General features: G+C 34.2%; 1 protein-coding gene across 1 annotated transcript; it reads right to left on the bottom strand.

Moving 5' to 3' along the window:
- Window positions 3,518–5,834, bottom strand: LOC104746350 (probable polyamine transporter At3g19553). Its single transcript, XM_010467805.2, has 3 exons — window positions 5,609–5,834; window positions 4,393–5,423; window positions 3,518–4,298 (listed from the first exon to the last, which is right to left on the bottom strand). The coding sequence occupies exons 2-3, from the start codon at window positions 5,364–5,366 to the stop codon at window positions 3,836–3,838; spliced, it is 1,437 nt and encodes a 478-aa protein (XP_010466107.1). The 5' UTR covers window positions 5,367–5,423; window positions 5,609–5,834; the 3' UTR covers window positions 3,518–3,835.

Genomic DNA, 22,401 nt, shown 5'->3' on the forward strand with positions numbered 1-22,401 from the left:
ACCAAAAAAAAAAAAAAAAAATTAGTAGTGCATTATGCATGGAGCGTTATGCTATTATTTTCTTAAACTTCATCTTGATATGAAGAACGCTGAACGGAGTTAGTGAACACATAGTGTACATCTTGCATTTTCTTGTCATCTATTCTAAAAGCTTTTTACATCTAAATTTTGAAGTTGTTTACATTATTCTTTTTTCTGCCCAAAAAAAAGTTTACATTATTCTTTTCGATGTAGGCTAAGAAGCATCAACATCCAAACTCTTGTTTTATATCTAAGCTGCTAAACACATCTACACATTTGAATACATAAATCAAAATCCAAACAATGAGACAAATGAGATCTCCACTCCACATGACCATTGTGAACTCTAGACTCTAGAGTTATACGCACGAGTTAATCCAAAAAATATCTTTTAATTTTTATTTAAGTTGTTGTTTGGAATAATGTCTGTAAATGTATTATATATAATGTAAAATGTTATCTTATAAATCGATTGGTATTTTTTTTTTACTTTACTCTCCAAAAGTTTCACCATGTAAACTTCGTCATATTTGCTGGACTTTAAACATATGCATCAATGCATGTATTTAAAGAACTAAAATATAGAGTATACTTAATTTTGTTGTAACTTTTTTTAATAGGAAATTTAGAATATATTCCCTGATGATGCTTATTGTGTAGCTTCATAAGGAAAATGCCAAATCTAATGGAAGATATTAATTTGTTTTTTAAAAGGTGAAACTGTTTTACGACAGACAAATCAAATTCAACTAATTGTTTCTTTTTTCTGTTTTAGTAAAAAGTTGTGATTTGTTTTTTTGTTTGTTTTTTGTTTTGACAACTTTAAACCAATCCTTATCAAATATATGCATGTTTAAAAAACATGCGATTGTGGAGTTAATAAAGTTACAAAACATGCGATTTGTGGAGTTGATAAAGTTATCTTGTAGAAATACCAGCAGGGCCATAAATATTTACTGTATTATTTACGAATTACGAACTCTAGCTCCTATCTTAGTACGTTACAATAATATTCTATCCATGGCCGGTCCTAAGAAAATAGAGGCCTAAAGCAATTTTTATATGTAGTGTTTTCAAAATTTATGAACTGTAAATAATGTAATATAGAAGTTTAAAAAGCAAAAGAAAAATTAATAATAGTGCCTATTTGAGTGTTCGAACCCACTAACTTGGATGCATTTGGAGGCTACATAACCATTCTGCTAAGAGAAATTTTTTAAAAATCAACACAAAAATTTAGAATATAGGATGTGGCCTAAAGCGAATGCTTTGGCTGCCTTATGGACGGGCCGGCACTGATTCTATCTTACGTAGAGCTGGGATAAACAACCGAACGGAACGAAACCTAGATTTTGGTTGTTCGGTTTGGTTTAGGGTATTGGTCATTAATCGATTGGCAATCTTTAAAATTTAGTTCAGTTAACTGAAAATTTTGGTTAGTTCGGTTCTGTTCTCGGTTTAATAACTGAATTATACCACAATTAGACTGGATTTACGAATTTTTAAACCAGTTTTTGTTAATAACCGAACCGAATTGAATTAACCAAAATTCTTTCAAAATAACCGAGAACCCTGGATTTTGTTTTTTAAAACAAAAAATTCGGTTAGTTTCGATTTGGAAATTCACAACCGAAATTAACCAAGAAACCGAACTAACCAAACCAAATTTTATTTCAATTAGTTTGGCAACATTTTCATAAATTAAAAATTGGAATCAAACTGACCGAAAATTTTGAATAAAAATACAAAAGAAAATTATATTACGGGAAGTTAAGACAAACTACTTACACTTATCTACATCATCTCTATCGTGACTTCTATTCGAACACATCATATCATCGACCCAGTTCCGGTCCGGCCTTTGAACTATTTTGACACCCAACAAAATATGAAGGAATATAGTGGAATTCACATACACATAATTTTGTAAGAAAAAAAACAAGACTTAGTTTTTCTTTTGTTTATCCGAAACTATAGAAGCAATTATAATATGTTTATACAAAAAGGCAAGTCTATCAACCAATGATCATCAGAAGCATCATCAAAGTGAGCATTCTCTTATTGCCACCCACTTGCAAGATATAAAGAACATTGCTCAATCTTATGAAATGATAACATTTCTTAAAATCCCACGTACTGTAAACTTTGTAGCTGATCGTCTAGCCAAGGATGCTAGAATAGCAAAGTCAAGCTTTGTAATATCTTGGAACAATGTAACTTAATATAAAGTTGATTGCCGACAAAAAAAAAAGAAGCAATTATAATGTAATTGGTTCAAAGACCTCTCATCTCTCAGCCTCAGGGGAGAATCTTTTCAAAAATATCTCTTAACTTCCTTATCCTATTTTCCCATTTATTTCTTTTGATGTGACATAAATTTAGAATTATGCTTCAATCTATAACCTCTCAAGTGCAAAGGGTGTAACTTTAATTTAAAGAAGAATATAACTATTATAGCTTTGAATGGAGAAAGCATGTAATGCAGAGCAGATCAAGTAGTTCAAGCAGACCAAGCAGAATAAAAGTAGATCAAAAATTTGGCAGTTCAAATGCAGATCAAGGGTGAACAGCATCAAAAAAGTTGTAGACCAGATCTGCATGTATTTCTCCTGCAATTACCACAAAAAGACAAAAAAATTGAACTGCACACAGTTCATCTGCATTAATTTTTTTAAGCAAAAAATTTCTTGAATGGTAACTTAGTGATAGGAGAACTGCATTAAAGGGTGATCTGCTATTTTTCTGTCCTCCCATTCAAAGCCTATGTATCGAGAAAACTAAAGAAACGAAAAACACACATAATTAAACTGTGAGTTTCGGTAAGATTTTTAATCAAGAACTTTTAAGCATCTTTACAAAAACTATAATAGTAAAAATTTTGTTTTGGAAAAAAACGTATAACTGGAGCAAAAAACTCACAAATATTTTCCTCCCAAAAGTACAAAAGGACAAACTTATGGTAAAATTAAGTCTCTACCGGAAAGAGAACAAATGAACGAAAATTAAACAAACCGAAGGAAAATAGAAAGTCCTCTAAGGCCTAGATTTGTAGCTCTTCCGGTCAGCAAAGGCACATAGTAGTGCGACGCTTGAATGGTCTGAGACTCGAGCATGGCATGAAAGAGAGAGGTAGAAGGACAATGGATAATGGACCGCACCACATGAGATAAAAACCTCAGGACGCCAAGATTCTTTTTGACACTGCAGATTATTCTTGGTTGATGTTTCGAATCACATTCATTACAATAAATAGCAAATAATGAGTGATGTAGCCATTTGTGGTTTAAGTTAGGCTTTCGCTTAAGTTCGTTATCCAAAGCCGCAGAAACATGAACCACATTCTCTATCTCATTCTCATACCATGCATTTCTTGGATTAAATTACATGGTACATGTCTCCAAGGCTCCAATAAGCCAGAGAAAGAGATCCAATAAGCAAAGATGAGAAACAGAGAAGATATCAAAAGTAGTAAACTTAAAAAGACTTGACAAAAAAAAAAGTACAAATGTTTTAAATCCAAGAATTGAAAATTAGAAAATGTAGGCAGATATCAACAAATTTAAGTCTTATGTGTATATACATTCTGTAACAATAAGCAATACATGCTTTAGACAATTTAATTTACTCAGAACCCCTCCTGCTTCTACAATACTTTCTTGTATTGTTTTCTGTACTTTAACCAGAAGTTGAGCAAGACATAAATAAATTGCATTTTTTACAATCTATACAAGACTTACCATGCGCCTTTAAAGATTTGTGCAAGAATCACCAACTGTTGTTGGTTTGTCTTTTTACAGGTGGTGTGAATGTGTGATCATGGGAGAAGACTAGCAGAAGACTCATCTCCTTGTTCTTCATCCAACCCTGACTCTCCTGATGGAACTCCTGAAACTGTTCTTGTTTCCTCCGGGACAAATCTCACCCATCGTTTCTCCTTCACAAGTGTTAAGAGCGGGTACAGGCAGAACCCGAGAATGATAATCACGCCACTGATAAGAAATGTCCTCGGGGCGGCCAAAACCATCACAAGAATGACAAGCAAAGAAGGAGGCAGGCATAGCATGAAAACTCCAAATGTGTTCAAGGGAACTCTATAAGGTCGGTTGAGATCCGGTTTCTTAATCCTTAGTTTGACAAAGGCTGCGAACTCCAAAAGCATTCCTAACGCGTACAAGAAATTCAGAAACTCAATGATCTCTTGGAAGCTCATCCACGACAGGAATATGACTCCTGTAGCTGAGCACAGTATACTGATCGTTGGTGTCCCATACTTTGACCTGCAACAACACACAAAGCATGTTAAAACCGAGTTATCCACGAGCATCGTTCATAACCCAAAAAAAAACACTTTTGGAGACTTAAGTGACTAACCTTTGAGCAAAAAATGCAGGGAGCATCCCAATCTCACTCATACCGAGAAGCTGAAACGCATCACTACTCATCTCGGCTTCAAACAAACCAAGATTAGACATTGCAGCAGCAGCTTGGATCCATCCCTTGAGCCAAACACCACCAATAAGCATTCCAACCTCAGCAAAATACCCATCACTCCACTCTTCAGAAGAGGAGGTTAAAGCTCCAGTCCCTGCCATGAGGGGAATCAAATATGACCCCATGACTAACAAAACCGCTCCAAACAAAGCCTTTGGAAACGTCTTCCCAGGACTGTCAACTTCTCCTGCAAGAGTACTAGCTTTGTCCCAATAGTTCAGATTCCAAAACATGGTATTAAAGTACCCTCTCCAGTTAATCTTCCTAGTATCCACAACCAGCCAACGCTTAGGCCTGATTCGAGGAATAGCAAGCAAAGCCATTACAACGAAAGGACAGAGCGAAAAAATCGCTAGCACAACAGCTGATATTCCAACAATATGCAATCCTCTATAGTTCAAATAAGTCAGTGAAAACGTAATGATTAACAGAGCAGGAACACGAGCAGCTACATGATTCAAAACCGGAAACGAATGTTTCAGGTAATCAAGAAACAGTACAGGGTACAGAGCATTATCCATAACTCCACTGAACCATTTCCAAAACCCTTCTTGGAATCCCCAAAACGGACCAAACGCTGAAGAGATCCAAACAACGTAGCCACCATTCTCAGGGAAGCTTGTGGCAAGCTCTGCTGTAACCAGAGCTTCGGGTATACTCCAAATCAGAGGAAAAATCAAGAACCCTAAAAGGGATAAGAGAGGACCACCACCTGATTTCACAGAGTCCTCCACACCAAAAGGTCCACCAGAAACTTCATAGAAAATCAGAAAGACTAGAGGCAATAGTGTCAGCTTCGGACTTGGTTTAGTCTCAGAGCTGGTTTCATCGTTTACTATTATCTCTTCACCCATCAATCAAATACCACCGATACAGAGAGAGAGACAGAGAGACAGAGCTCGCGGTGATTGCTATGGAAAACAAACAAAAAGATAACTCTTTAGTCGAGATTTTGGATGGTTTCAATATAAAAATCAATCCTTTGCTTAAGAAAACATCAAAAAATTAAAGCTTTAAAAAAAAAAACTCTGTTCAGAACTCAGAGGAATTGCAAAACAGAGTGTCAAAAGTAATCGATGGGGTTCGGTTCGAGAACCTGTGTAGATCGAAGTGGGATTGGTGCAATCACACAAGCTAGCTTAGTCGAATTGATGAAATGGATCTCTGTTTCTCTCTCTCTCTGATTCTCTCTGATGAATCTTAATAGTTAATGCAGAGGAAGGAGACGGAACTGATTGGTAAGATTAACAAGTTGAACAAGTTTCCCATCTCAGATTCAAGATTGAATGTGACGTTAGATGAAAAATATCTTTGTATAATTGTTGTTTTGGCGTAGGACCTTTGCATCAGTTTTTTTGTAAGTTAAGGCGCCACATGGCTCCACATCAATTTATAATTTGCAAATTGCAACTACCTACCCACATCAATTTATGACTTCGTCAAACATTTTGGTTCTCTTCTCTTTAGTCCTTATTTTAATGATAAACAAAATTATAATTTTTTGTTGGGGTTGACTTGTAGCAATACCATATGGAGTAAGATTTATGTTTAGGAAGCCACATTATTCGGTTTGTATTTTGTATATTATTATTATCTTGGGCTTTTCATTTAATCATTTTAAAATTCAAAGTTTGTTTTCTTGAAATATTTTTGGGACTATGTTAATATACTTGAGAAGTGACTCAATGAGTGATTTTTTTTGTGTGTGGATGTGTGATTATGTATTATATTTTTTTGCAATTTGTTTTTAATTCCTTTCACATTTTTAGAAATTTATTACTGCTACATATATCATATATGATGCACATAATAGAAACCTAATATAAAAAAACAAAAAAAAATCATAATAATGAACTATGAAGTACACTTCCGGTTTAGCAGGCTCACTGGCTCCATGAAGAGCGTCCGGTCTAACCACAAGAATTACACCGTCCAAGGTCTCTGGCTGTTGTAAATGTCGTAGAGTTCCAATAAGCTGGGCTCAGACAACGGTGGAACGAACACCACACTAAGCTGTACTAGCTATATCGCCTATTGGGCAAAAGGAATCAGGGTGGTCATCACCAATCAGCATCCAGTGGAATGGTTGAGAATGCCTTATTTGTTTGTTCCTGAAGTATATTTGGTATGTACGTAAGTAATCGATGACAGAGGTGGAGTCCTACAGGTTCAGCCGGTTGATATTTTATAGCTCGTAGAATGTATTATGTATACTTCTTCTCCTACTCTACAATTATGTGATTTTTGAGCCTTTTGAGGTTTGATGTTTGAGATTCTATATACATTTATATGTTCAGAGATTCTAGCCTCCTAGCCAGTGCCGTGCCCAGCCTAATCAGGGCTTGAGGCCAAACTATAATTGGGGGTTTTCCTAAAATAAAACAAATATAAAATAATTTTGAAATGATATAAATTATTAAAAATAAAAAATAGCTTAAAAACTAAAAAATAGTATTTCTTCCTTGTGTTTCAATAATTTTTTTTCATCAAATGCTCATAATCTAGGTTCTAAAGAGTAAAAAATAATAATATATCAAATCATCACAATCATAAGCAAAGTTACTATAAAAATGAATTAGTATATGAAGTTAATGAAAATTTAGAAGCACTAAAACATGTTTCGACCGTTTTAAAGGAAAAAAGTAAATAAACAAAATAGTTTAAATCTGGATTCGTCATTTTTAAGAGGAATACAGTTTTGAATGTTAAATAATCAAAGCAGAAAAATCAAACCAATGTTATTCATAAAATAAAATTTAAAATCTTTTATATTTTAGGGGCCTGAAGCAAATGCTTTTTTTTTTCCTCACAGGCACGGCTCTGCTCCTAGCCCCTAGGGTGTTAGAGGTTTTGTACGAGAATAAGTGTTAACTTAGACTGAAAAAAAAAGACAACTTATCGATGTATTTACTTTGTTTTGGAAAATGAAGATTTTCGAAGAGTTCAACAAAATCATTAAAAGTGAACAAGTTAAAGATTGTTAAAGATTGCTAGAGAGTTTTTTTATTAGTTTTCTAAAATCTTGTAAAGTCCTCCTAACAATCCCTGTATTTTTATGATACTTTTCATGACTTTATTTTGTAAAGAAATTGTCTAAAATCATGAACCAATAACATAATAATTGAACTCATTAACAATACTAGATTCTTTTGTTTTAATTGAATAATACAAAACTTTTAATGACTTTATAAAAGTCTGAATCCAATAACCCAAATTTGTTAAGATTTTAAATGACTTTTTACAAATCACAAACTAATAACACTAAACTATAAAAGAGTTTAACAAAATCTTGATCTAATAACAACAAATTCTGCATAACATTTAAAATCTAAAAAACTCTATTCAAATCTCAAACCAATAACTCTCACTTAAATTGTAGCAACAATTTTTTTTTTCTTTTTTCTACTTTATGTCGGTATAATTTAGCAACGTGAAATTAAGAATTACGGTATTTTCTATATAATTTCTATTACAACCTTGTTCGTGTAAAAACCCTAGTTTGTATTTGATAGCAACAACGATGATGATGATGTCCGATATCCCGCATGATTTGCTAGAGGAGATTCTCTCTAAGGTTTCGACAACATCTTTGAGAGCAGTGCGATCTACTTGCAAACGTTGGAACGCTTTATCCAAAGATCGGAGCTTTGCAAAGAAGCATTGTGGTAAAGCAGCCGAGGCGATTCTGGTGATCATGTTGAATGATTTTAGGGCTCAATTAATGAGCGTTAGTCTCCATAACAACCAAGACTTGGTAGATCCATCTGTAAGGGAGATATGTAACTCATTTGTTAAATTCTTTCACTGCGATGGCTTGTTGTTATGCCTCCCTAAGGAGGACAACACTAGCCTTCTTGTTTGGAATCCATATTTGGGACAAACAAAGTGGATCAAACCTAGAAGTAATTACCACTTGTTAGAGAGGTATGCTCTCGGATACGACAACAACCGTAACCACAAAATCTTTAGGTTTTTAAATGATTACGATGATAATGCTAAGTGAATTGTTAAGTTCGAAATCTTCGATCTTAAGTGTAATATATGGAAGGCTCTTGATGTCACTCCCGACTGGTATAAGCCATACTTTTTTTGTCGGTGGGTGTCCGTGAAGGGAAATACTTACTTTGTTGCTCAGAAAATATTGGGAGGAGGAATGCTCACAAACTTTTTACTCTGCTTTGATTTTACAAAAGAGAGTTCTGGACCGCATCTGCATCTGCCTTTTGAATCTCATCCTGGAGATGGTGTGGCTCTATCTTCTGTTAGAGGAGAGAAGCTTGCAGTGTTATTTAAAAAATGGAATTCACTCGAAATAATGATATGGATTACAACTAAGATTGATCCCAACGCGGTGTCGAGGAGTTACTTCTTGAAACTTGATTGCAAACTTTTTTATGGAAGAGTGAATTATACATATGTGAGTTTCTTCATTGACGAGAAGAAGAAAATAGCAGTGATTTATTGTAGAGACATAAAAGAGTGGAATAAATTCACAGCTTGCATGAGTGGAGAGGATGGATACTACAAAGAAGTGCAACTGGGAGAATTTACATCTTGGCCATTTGTGTACTCTTATGCTCCAAGTTGGGTGCAAATCCAGTAATGTCTCCAGTATTACCTCTACAAGGATGTTTTTTGTTTGTTTTGGTTTTATTTCCTGCATCTCTACAACTACAAGGATCTTTTTTTGGATCCAAGACCAACAACTTTCCTCTGTTATGATAAGAATCGCTTATCTGATCACAGAAGTACCCTAATAAAGCTACTTATCTAGATTAGTTCATATGTTGCAAACTGTATAATGACAAATTGGTTCATGAGCCACTAATTAGTGACAAATTAGTGACAAATTTCCTCTGTTATGATAAGAACCGCTTGTGTCAATCTTGTATTTTGTTGAAAAAAAAATAGAAATCTAATTAAAGAAAAAGTCATAGTCTATGAAGTACACTTCCAGTTTAGCAGTCTCACTGGCTCCATGAAGACTGTCCGGTATAACCACAAGTATTACACCGACCGTCCGATGTCTCTCGCTATTGTAAATGTCGTAGAGTTCCAATAAGCAGGGCTCAGACGACGGTGGAACGAACACCACTAATTGAGGCCTTGTACTATATTGCCTATTGGGGAAAATGAAACAAGGAGATCATCATCAATAAAGCATCCAGTGCAATGGTTGACAATACCTTATTTGTTTGTGCCTTAAGTATATTGGGTAAGTATGTAATCGATGACAGAGGTGTGAGTCCTACAGGTTCAAGCGGTTGAGATTTTATAGCTCGTAGAATGTATTATGTTATCATATACTTGATTTGTGTGTTGACCGAGATTGAAGTTGTTTGAAACAGATGTGCCAATAGAAACAAGAACATGATATGTAGAGGTTGCAGATCATCAACGTCTGTCAGTCCTACAACTCAGTCAACAAGGGAGATGACATTGTGTTGACAGAATTGTAAGACTGACAACAAGGCGTAAAGGAGTAACTATTGAAACAGAAGAGAGAAGACCACAATGACAGAATCCTCTCAAAGTAATGATGATGCCAAAGTTTCACTTACATCATGAAAGCTTGAAGATCATCAAGTGAAGGAATAGAGAAAGCTTGAGTTCTATAACTCAGTAACAAAGGGAGAAATTGAAGATATATTGGTGTTGTTACTGGTTATAAGAATCAAGAGAGATGATCAAGAAGCAATGGGTAAACTTGATACAACCGAAAGTACAGGCACATATGCAGTGAACGTTGTAGTGGACAAGTCTGGCACAAACATATGTTGAGACACAAAAGTAGTGATCAAGCTGGAGCATGTGTAACCAGCTACAGACACAGACGCAATGATTCCTCAGATAGAGAATCAAAGAATCTACCACAGCCAAGACAGCTCAATGTAAAGTCACATGGAATGAAGTGACGTGTTGAACCTTGGAGTTTTATTGAGAAGATCCAAGAAGTAAGAGCTCAATCAATCATACTTTAAGCTCATGAGAACAAGTCTTCCATTAGCAGCTGAGTAAATCTAAAAGTGCAACAGAGTAGAAAGAAGGTATCAGCTGCATCATACAACTTAGCAGAAGTGTGTTTAGCAGTTGAGTAAATTTGAAGTGTAACAGAGATGAAAATAGAGCAGACAACCTGTAGTGGCTGTGTAGTGCAACAGAGCTGGAAACAAGGTAAACCTCGTGAAGAGGTTGTGTAGTGCAACAGAGCGAAAAAGCGTCAAGTTGCAGCAAACAGTGGAGCAGCGGGTTGGTAAAACTAAATTTGTGTTGTTGATAAATTTATAAATTTTATTTGTACACAAATACAGTACTAGGGAGTTTCCCACACTCTTGTGCGGGCAAATATTTTTTTTAAACAATTATTGTCTAAACCTTTTTATAGTCAAATATAACACTAATTAAATTCTTTTATACGCTTGTATGGACAGATATATTTTTAAATAATAGTTCAACTAATTTAACAAACCAAAAAGTAAATTAATTATAAGACTAAAAATGATTAATGTAAATGGAAAAGAATTAACCAAAAGAGAAGCTATAATTTAATCTTCAATAATAAGGAACATAAGTAATTTTTCTTATATAAACATAAAGTAACATAGTTAGGGAAGTTACCCGCAAGCATACGCGACCAAATGTTTAAGCCTAACAAAGTTGACTTCTAATGTTGTGATTAAGCGCCTCTATATTGATAGCTTAGTATCCAAGTCAAACCTTCATAATTATCTATAGAAATTTAACATTTCTAAAAATAGAATTCACTCTTATGGGCAAATACTGATTATAAACAATAATTTTAAAATTTAATTTTTATTCTGCTATTTTTTAAAATTTAGTAGTAATTTTATATATTTTTAAAAACATGTATGATAGTCATCAAAATATTTTTGTCTTGTAAAGAAACAAACTATGGTAAAAAGTGTCAAAGCCCATTAACGAATCATCACAATATTTTCTTCTCTTTTTTGAGGCCAATTAACAGTTTTTAAAAAAAAAATTATAATATACTACTACTTTAATATCTTAAATTTCACTTGATCCTTTGATATTTTAAAAAGTATATGCTTTTTTTTTGGTATAAAAAACACATATAATTTGGTAACGTCCAGCAAGTTATATTGACTCTAAGCTATAATACTCTCACAAATGGCACAAAAATAATTTTTACTTCCAAATTTAGCACATCATCTCTAAAGTTATAATATAGCACTATAAGTAAAAATTAAACTTTCAAAATTAAACCCTAAACTCTAAATATTAAACGTTATCCCCTCTAAAATAAAATCTAAATGTAAGGTAGAAAACCCAAACTAAAAAAATTCTAAAAATATTAAAATTGTGTAATAGTGATATTTCTGGAATTTTCAAAAATTAAATCCTAAACTATACTAAACCATATCCTTTCAAAAATATACCCTAAATGTAAAGTAGAAAATTCAAACAGTAATTTTTTTTATGCCATCTCCATCTTCGACCATCCTCGGTGTCACCTCCATCACCAATGATAACTCACACATACTCATAATTTTTATCTCTTTACAGTAGCTTTGATATAATTTTATGTTACAACTGAAATTGGAAATGTTTATAAAAAAAATAGTTATTCACCACTTACAATAGTATAAACTCTATAGAAGAAGAGATTACAGATATATTAGCTTTTGATTGAATAGTTAAAGTTTAAAATCTATTGCATACCAAATATTCAACGAAATGTCTTCATGATTTTTATTTTTTTATTTCTAGATAAATATGAATATTTTTTTATTTATGAATTAGCCTGTTTGATTTCGTTGGGTATGTAAATCAGTCCCTTTTCATTTTTCAAGTGTTTTGTAGTCATTCCAATGGTATGTAAATGTCATAATTGGAACCAAAAACACCAACAGTTATGTAACAAAAAAATTGAATGGTGTTGATATGATATATTATATTAACCAAGAGAAAATAAAAAAAACGAAAGAGGTTAGCATCAGATAACTTACCATTCGTGGACATTACATTGAGGTATAACTGCAATAAGAATAGGTTAAAATTCATGCTAAAATCAGTTCAAAAAATACTGATATTTTAAAATTATAATATGATCATCCATAAATTCACCTTCTTTCTGTTAATTTAAAAGAAAAATATTTATTATGCACAAACATTAAATTTTGGAAAAAGGCACAAACATTGTATTATTATTCAAGAAAATAGAATTACAATTTAAATCTATTTGTAAAAAGAAAGAAATCCAAGCTTTTAGAAAATTACAATACTTTTTTTTTATGAATAGAATCCACCATAGTTTTTCTACAACTATAATCATTACAAAAAAATAGCAACAATATTATTTTAAAAAATAAAAATTCGGGTTAGCAAAAATTAATACCTGAATTTTATTATATTCAATTTTGTAGATCTACAATTATGATTAATGATGATCCATGAATTCAACGGAAACAAAAAAATTATGTATTAAGTTACATATAAATAGAATTATAATTTAAATCTATTTGTAAAGAGATTATAATAGGTTACTTCACCGATTTGATTTTTTTCTTGCTTCATCAACTCGTTCGTCCAATCTTGTTTTTGATATATAAAAAAACACCCATGTTCCGTGACAGGTAAACCTAAAACAAAATCAGTAAAACTTTCGATATGATTCAATATAATAATTAAAATTATAGCAACATAAAATTTAATTCATGCAAATCACCAAAGCATATCGATATTACATCAACATGAAAAATAATCAAAATCATACAATTGTAAACTTGATTCATTAGAACCAAAATAACATCAAAAAAAAATTATACTCTCAAAACTATATGTTTAGCTTAATGAATCTGACTTCTACTGTTTTGGCTGAGCCTCTATAGATATATAGCTTAGAAGGAAATCGTCATAATTATCTTTACCATTTTAATATTTTTGAAAATAGAAATTTTCTTTAAACAAATATTCATAATATATTATAATATTTATTTTCCATTTTTTAAAATAGAGATATTGCATATAAATATATTAGATTTCCAATTTTTTAAAACAATTTTTAGTTTTTTGTTTTTAATTTTCATTTTTTTTTATTTAAAAAAACTAAAACTTAGAAAAAGGATAAAAAGATCCAGTTATGAATCTCATTAATGGAAAATTAGTAATCTTAAGTCTGAGGATGAATGTGGTGCGTTTCTGCAACCTAAATAGGTGAAAAAAACTTGTACGAAATTTTTAAAGGGAAATTTTCATTAAGGGTAAAGGAGGTCAATTTTTGTGAGATTGGCTGTGAGCTCTTTCGACTATTCCTTTAATATATTAGATTAGATTATAATTACTACTTTAAAATATTTCACAAAATAATGATCCAAATTCAACAAACCAACAATATAAAACTGCAATATACATAAAATACTATTATATTTTAAAATAATTAGTATTCAAAAAGATGTAAGTAAATTTACCAAACAATTGAAATATTAAAAATAAATATATCTCAGATAAAATAATTTTTTTAAAAATATAACATAATTATTTGAAAAAATGTTTTTTTTTTCGTCGAAAAGAAATTTTATAAATTAGCCAATGTTTGAATTAAAGTGGACTCAAGCCAAGAAGGCATGTTCACAAAATCAGAATAAAACATACTTTGTAAACAACCATATCTTGCTAAAAAATGAGCAGATTCACTACATGTACGACGTGTGAAACAGAATTCTGTGAAGTTAAATTTCCTTGCCCAAGAGGATATGTCCAGACACATGTTGCGGATTGCTGCATTGGTTGATATACCATTGATGTTATCTATCAAGACTGAACAATCTCCTTCAAAGATGACCGATGTAAATCCCCGTATCCAGGCTTGTTGAATTGCATCTAATAGAACCTTTTTTTCTGCTTCAAGTGGTGATCTTGCTGAACCTAATTTGCTTGCTCCCCAAGTTAGACATTTACTGGTGTTGTCTCTGAAAATCCACCCTCCTGTTACCAACTGGTCATCCGTATTATAGCTTGCATCAAAATTACACTTGATTATAGTCGGTCTTGGTGGTGTCCATCGATTGGAATGTAAAACTGAGCCATGAGGTATTGTTCGGTCTCTCTGTTCATTGATCACAGTTATCCATTCTTCAATTTCTGCTGCAGTTTGGAACCACAGAGTACGTGGAGAAATAAAGATGTTTTCAAAAACATATTTGTTTCTCGATTTCCAGATTTTCCACATTAACCAAAAAGGCATTAAAATTTGGTTTAATGATATATCACACTCATGTTGTAAATCCAAGAAATCAGCGAGAATGGTATCAGTATCAAACTGAAACGGTTAAGGGAGTTTGTGTCTCGGTAAGTTTGACCACAACCATTGTTCTTGTACATATGGACAGTCAAAGAAGATATGGTTGATAGTTTCATCATATAATCCGCACCGAGGACAGATAGGATCTATGTTCATACCTCTTGTATTCAATCTGGTCTTTGTCTCTATTGCCTGGGAAAGTACTCTCCATATAAAGTGTTTAATCTTTGGGAGAATAGGAAGTTTCCATATCCGTGTTTTGACTTCAACCGAACCATGTGGAATTAGAGGCAAACCTTGTCTATAATCCTTAGTGTGTGTGATAAACCAATATCCTGACTTTACAGTATATTCTCCCGATGAATGGTAGTTCCATAACAGTTTGTCATCAGTATGTTGCAGTGGGATGTATAGGTTTTGAATCCTAGCAGCATCTTCCGGTGAGACATGTAAGTCCAAAAGTTCTTTGTTCCAAAAACGATGGTCTCCATTAGTAGAGATGTAATTCTTGATTGGACTGTCAGCTTCTTCCTCTTTTATTTGGATCGGTCTTGGCGGATTTGTTGTTATGAAATTATCTTTGCCCATACGAATCAAAGCACCATCACCTAGTTCCCAATAGGATCCTTTCTTTATCAAATCTAAACCCGCGAGTATAGAATACCATCCATATGATTGATTTTTTTGATTTTTTGCATCCAAAATGGATGTGTCTGTATAATATCTCGCTTTCAGTAATCTAGCCAGTAATGTGTTTGGATTCCTTATCAGTCTCCAAGCAAGTTTTGCCAAAAGAGCATCATTGAATTTGGCTAGATCACGAAATCCTAATCCACCTTCCTTTTTCGAATATTGAAGTCGTCTCCAAGCTACCCAAGGAATGCTTTTATGTTGTGATGTTTTATCCCACCAAAACCTCATCAATAAAGTTTCAATATCATCAATGACACTTTGTGGTAGTTTAAAACAAGACATGGAATACACCAGCATTGAGACCGCTACTGTTTTCAACAATATTTTTTTCCCGGCTTGTGAAAGTAGTTTTGATGTCCAACCCGAAGTTCTTTTCTTCACTCTATCGATTATATATATTCAAACATTTCTTTCTTTTTTCTCCCAAATTGCTCAGGTAAACCTAAATATTTTCCACTTCCGCCATGATTTGGTATTTGGAGAATCTCTTTTAGCCTGCTTTGTGTGCTACCATACACTCTTGAACCAAATGTGATGATTGACTTTTCTGTGTTTATTTTTTGGCCAGAGTAATATTCATACACATCAAAGGCTTCTTTTAAAGCTCTGCAATTTCTAACATTAGCCTGACAAAAGAACAACGAGTCATCTGCAAATTGAAGATGTGTTATCGCAAGCACTCCATTTCCCACACGAATTCCTCTGATCTCACCTGAAGATGCCTTTGTTTTGATTAGATGACTCAGAATGTCAGCACATAAGATGAAAAGATATGGAGACAGGGGATCGCCCTGCCTTATTCCTCTTTCTGGTATGATTGAACCAAATGGAGATCCATTGACAAGTACTGAATAGTGAACAGTTCGAACCGTAGCCATGATCCAGCTTATCCACTTATCATAGAAACCAAACAACTTTAAAGTAGTTTCAAGAAAGCTCCATTCCACCCTATCGTAGGCCTTACTAACATCAGTTTTCACAGCCATATAAGTTTGAGAAACTCTTTTCCTTACTTTGAGAGCATGCATTAGCTCATGAGCAATCATGATATTGTCAGTTATCATACGACCAGGAATAAATGCTGCTTGGGAGTCCGAGACTATTGCATCCAAATGATGTTTCAGTTGGGCCACTAGACACTTTGAAATAATCTTGTATAGTACATTGCATAATGCTATTGGTCTGAAATCCGAGAGAGTTATCGGATTATCAATCTTTGGTATCATGTATATATTTGTATGATTTATACCCGATCTCATTGTTGATGTCTCAAAGAAATGCTTAACTTCTTCAACCACATCACAACCCACTATTTCTCAGCATTCTTTGTAAAATCTCGCAGTTAAACCATCCGGGCCCGGAACTCTGTCTTCCCCTATGGAACATATGGTTGAAAAAATGTTAACTTGGAATATCTCCTAGTAATTTATTTAAAGTGGCTAAGAGTGAAAATTTCGATAACCCTCATTTCTATTACAACCTTGTTCGTTTAAAAACCCTAATTTGTAATTGATAGCAACATTGACGATGACGATGTCCGATATCTCGCAGGATTTGCTAGAGGAGATTCTCTCTAAGGTTCCGACAACATCTTTGAGAGCAGTGAGATCTACGTGCAAACGATGGAACACTTTATCCAAAGATCCAAGCTTTGCAAAGAAGCATTGTGGTAAAGCAGCCGAGGCGATTCTGGTGATCATGTTGAATGATTTTAGGGCTCAATTAATGAGCGTTAGTCTCCATAACAACAAAGACTTGGTAGATCCATCTGTAAGGGAGATATGTAACTCATTTGTTAAATTCTTTCACTGCGATGGCTTGTTGTTATGCCTCCCTAAGGAGGACAACACTAGCCTTCTGGTTTGGAATCCATATTTGGGACAAACAAGGTGGATCAAACCTAGAAGTAATTACCACTTGTTAGAAAGGTATGCTCTCGGATACGACAACAACCGTAACCACAAAATCTTTAGGTATTTAAATGATTACGATGATAATGCTAAACGAATAGTTGAGTTCGAAATCTTCGATCTTAAGTGTAATATATGGAAGGCTCTTGATGTCACTCCCGACTGGTATATATCATACTATCTTTGTCAGGGTGTGTCTGTGAAGGGAAATACTTACTTTGTTGCTATGAAAAGATTGGGAGGAGGAATGCTCACAAATTTTTTACTCTGCTTTGATTTTACAAAAGAGAGTTTTGGACCGCATCTGCATCTGCCTTTTGAATCTCATCCTGGAGATGGTGTGGCTCTATCTTCTGTTAGAGGAGAGAAGCTTGCAATGATATTTAAAAAATGGAATTCACTCGAAACGGAAATATGGATTACAACTAAGATTGATCCCAACGCGGTGTCGTGGAGCTACTTCTTGAAACTTGACAGAAAACTTTACAATGGAAGAGTGAATTATACATATTTGAGTTTCGTCATTGACGAGAAGAAGAAAATAGCAGTGATTTATTATAGAGACATAAAAGAGTGGAACAACTTCACAGCTTACATGAGTGGAGAGGATGGATACTACAAAGAAGTGCATCTGGGAGAATTTACATCTTGGCCATTTGTGTACTCTTATGCTCCAAGTTGGATGCAGATCCAGTAATGTCTCCAGTATTATCTCTAACGAGGATGTTTTTTTTTGTTTGTTTTGGTTTTGTTTCCCGCATCTCTACAACTACAAGGATCTTTTTTCGGATCCAAGACCAACATATTTCCTCTGTTATGATAAGAATCGCTTATCTGATCACAGAAAAAGTACCCTAATAATTAAAGCTAGTTATCTAGATTAGTTCATATGTTGCAAACTGTATAATGATGGTTCCTGCTACATGCCAAAGAAAACATTTTAGTAACCCACTATTGTTTTCTTCATAGTCTACATATAAAATGCAGAATTAGTGGAGATTGGTTCTCTGGTCCTTAACCATGGTAGATAAAGCTTTCAATCTCTTTTTATCTAGTCTTTTGTCGTTTCAGATCAGTTGGATTTCGTGAGATTAGATCTGACACTGATATTTTTATACCCCATTCTAGATTCTCTGCATTTGCTTGTTCTATACCTCTTTCTCGTCTTTTCTTGATCTGAGACTAACATATCCTTGTGTAAGTCCATGCCATAAGTTGTAGAATATTTTTATTTTGCAGTCATCTCTAGTGGATGAAATGTTGGTGACCATGGAGCATGGTAATTGGAACATTCGCCAAGTCATAATGAAAACAAGAGAGTATGGTTTATATAGTCTCAGCCATGCATTACACATCGTTGACAGGTCTTATTTAAATCTTATTTCCTCCACTATGCAAACACGTCGCAGTTCCAATGGCTTTTGATTGCGGCATAAGTGGCAGATTAAAACTGATGATATACAATCATAAAATTCTAAGTTCGAACAAACCGTTTTGGTTACAAGAGATTGTATAAAACTGTATTATAATTACCTCCAAGTTTACTATTTTACTTATCGATCACACATTATTATAATTGTTATATAGAAGCACAATTCTAGTTCTACGAAAAACAAAATTGTTAAAAAATATATTTTTTTATCAATTGCTTAGAATTTGTAAAAAAAACAAAAAATAAGAAGAAAAATCATAGTCTAATAAGTAACTAGCACCGATGATTTATGTGGGTTCTTTCCAACTCTATGACCATTTTGTACTATATAGCATTTGATTAGAGAAAATAAAAGAAGAATGATGAGAAAAGTTATGGCTTTGACCTTAATAGCAGTGTTGGTGCTTTGGTGATCCCAGTTCTTCCCATCAACTGTGTGTACTATGTTTATATAAGGTATCAGAGTATATATATGTACTTCATTATATTTAATTTTCAATTTAGTATGAGTATATTTCTATTAGTCTATAACTTGATGACCACCTTGTGTTCTCTTATCTCTTTGGTGATCTATTCTATATTTCTATATTAGGAGTTGCCCCGGGCTACGCACGAGCTTATCTTCGTATTTGTTCCATTGGCAATTTTTTTAACTGTTAGATTTTTATATTTCTGTATTTTGCTTTCTTAATTAGATTTTTTTAATTGATAAAAATTATATAAATTTTTGGGGGAAAATTATGTATCTTAAATAATTAAACTACACCCTTGATGTGTCTGTACTTTATAGGTTTTGATCATAGTTTTTAGGATTGTTTTGAGTCTTTTTCTAGGTCCAAGTATGCTTTTAGAGTCCTTTTAGTCTTTTGAGTCTTTACAGGTCCTAGGTGACTTTGGAAGGAATCTGAGCGTTTTGGAGATGAAAACATGCATCTGGAGCCAATTGGTTGAAGACTGACCGAGCTAGAAGGTAGATGGAATGAGAGCAGAAATACGTTCCGGATCGACTGATCCTTTCAAGATCGACCATTCCCGTCCCCGACGCAAGTTTTCTTTTTTTGTTTTAAACCGACTTTTAGGGTTTTATTTTGATATTTAAGTTAGAGGCACGGCCTCCAGAGACATAAGCTTTATTTTCTGAGACTATTTTGTATTGAGAGCAAAGGGAGAAGATCTCTAATCCTTCTTGACACTTTGGAGAAGATTTCTAAACCCTATTTTCTATTCTTTTGCAATTCAATTATGTTTTCTTCATTATTGATTTGCTGTTTCTGCTTCTCCATGTCTGAGTAGTTTCACTGTTGGGTTTAGGGTTTCAGAAGGGTTTCTATGATTAATTGATGCTAGATTTGTTAGATTAGGGATTGATCTTATTGTTCTTCATCTATAGTTGTTCTTAATGCTTAAGCTAGATTGATCACCTAGATTAAGATCTTAGGTTTAATTCATCGGGGCACCAAAAGTGTTGTTGAGTTGCTTGAAAAGAACATAGGTGAGCAAGGTGATCCTTAGCCAACGACAGTTGAAGTTGAGGCACCTTGTGAACATAATCAAACTTGAACTTATTGCTTGCTAGGATTGTTTACATTCAAACGACGGTTTAGAGTTTTATCAATTCCTTGCATAGATAGCTAATGCTGCGACAGTAGGTTAGTTTTACATTCGAGATTTGAGTTCAAGAACGGTGTTTAATGCTATCCCAATTTATCATCTAATTTCGTGGTCATGTCCCCTAACTGATTCCTTGCGCCCAATATTTCCTTTTTGATTTAGAAACAACTTATTTACTTTTCCGTTTCTAGATAGTTACTTGATTCAAAAACTTTTCCATTGTCTTAGCTATATTTGATCTTGATAATTTCTTAGTGCAATTGTTTGGTCTCTGTGGATTCAATCTTGAAGTGTTACAACGATACCACTAGATCGTGGTGGAGTACACATTAGGTTTTAATTGACCTGTTGATCAATTTGGCACCGTTGCCGGGGACCAAAACGTTGCCTTTGAAATTTTAGATTCAAGTTTAGTCTAAGTTCTGTTTTATTTGTATCTACTAATTTGTTCTCGTGTTCTTTCTCTTGTGTTTTAGGTGCATGCAAACAAGGAGCCACAAGCCTACTGATTTGCGTAATCTGCAAAACGGAGAGTTAGCACAGATTGAACGAGAGAACCGAAAAGCAAAAGCCCAGTCAGACACTATGGACGATAGAAACAACGCTGAAATTCGTCAACCTAACCCTCAAGAGGTCGTTATTCCGCCTCCTCCTCCTGCACCACAAGAGCATAATGCAGCTGAGCTGAATCCACCAGCAAGACGAACTACTTTGAGGGATGAAGATTCTCACAACAGGCTATTTGAGAATCGGTCTGCGATTCAACCTCCTGCTCCTGCGAGACAAGATTATGAGATCAAGCATAGCCTGATCAATTTAGTCCAGAACCGTGTGTTTAATGGATTAGCATCAGAGAGCCCTCTGGACCATATTGAAGCATTTGAGAGATTGGCTAGTACAACAAGGTCTAATGGAGTTCCATATGATTATCTCATGTTGACTTTGTTCCAATTCTCTTTAGGAGATAAGGCTTTGAGATGGCTAAATCTCTTGGACCGAGGATCACTTACCACTTGGGAGCAGTGTAGAGCAGCGTTTTTAAACCACTTCTACACTAAGTCACGATCAGCTATGTTAAGGAGCAAGATCACTACCTTCTCACAAGGTGGTACAGAGTCTTTTTGTGAAGCGTGGGAGAGATTCAAGGAGTGTATGAGGGACTGTCCACATCATGGCTTTTCACAAGAGAATCTTATGAAAATCTTCTATGGAGGAATTGACCAGAAGTACCAGATGGCACTCGATACTGCCAGCAGAGGAGATTTTTCTACAAACACTGCCGCTGAAGCAAACCTCTTGATCGAAAACCTTGCAGCGAGTAATAGCAATCATAGTCAAGAGTATGACCGTTCTGTCCGTGTTGTTAGCTCCGTGAATACAGATGTTATTAAGAGTCTCAATGCCAAGGTAGACCTTCTTTTGAAGAGAGATCAGCAAGCTGTCAACATGTGCGACGGGCAGACGGGTGCGTATCAGCAAGTTGGAGTAAATTCAGGTTTTGAGGGGACAGAGGAGCTGAACTATGTAGGAGGACAAGGGAACTATCAGAATCATGGGTTTAATCAGAATTATAGAAATCATCCTAATCTCTCCTACAGAAGCACCAACGTTGAGAATCCTCAAGATCAGCTGTATCCTCCACATAATCAACATGGTAACTTCTCGCAAGGATTTCAAAACAAAGGTGCTGGATTTAATAGCTCAAATACCCAAGGATACCACGCTCCATCTGCAGCTCCACAAGATAACAAACTTGAATTGATGATGCAAGCACTGTTGGAGGGCCATAAGAAAAGTTCTGCTGAGATTAATGTCAAGATTGATAGCATGTTCAATGATTTGAATGGGAAATTTGAGAGGTTGAGTTCACGTGTTGATTCCATTGATAAGAGAGTCTCTGCTATTTCTTCTAGCTCTAAGAACAAAGAGTCATGCAATGCTATAACACTCCATGGTGGGAT

Source organism: Camelina sativa, chromosome 15, assembly GCF_000633955.1.
Source record: "Camelina sativa cultivar DH55 chromosome 15, Cs, whole genome shotgun sequence".
NCBI lineage: Eukaryota > Viridiplantae > Streptophyta > Magnoliopsida > Brassicales > Brassicaceae > Camelina > Camelina sativa.

Coding starts and splice junctions, on each gene's coding strand:
- LOC104746350 (XM_010467805.2), bottom strand. CDS start 5,366: ATGGGTGAAGAGATAATAGTAAACGATGAAACCAGCTCTGAGACTAAA. Junction 4,299..4,392: donor CCTGCATTTTTTGCTCAAAG/GTTAGTCACTTA, acceptor GTGTTGTTGCAG/GTCAAAGTATGGGACACCAA.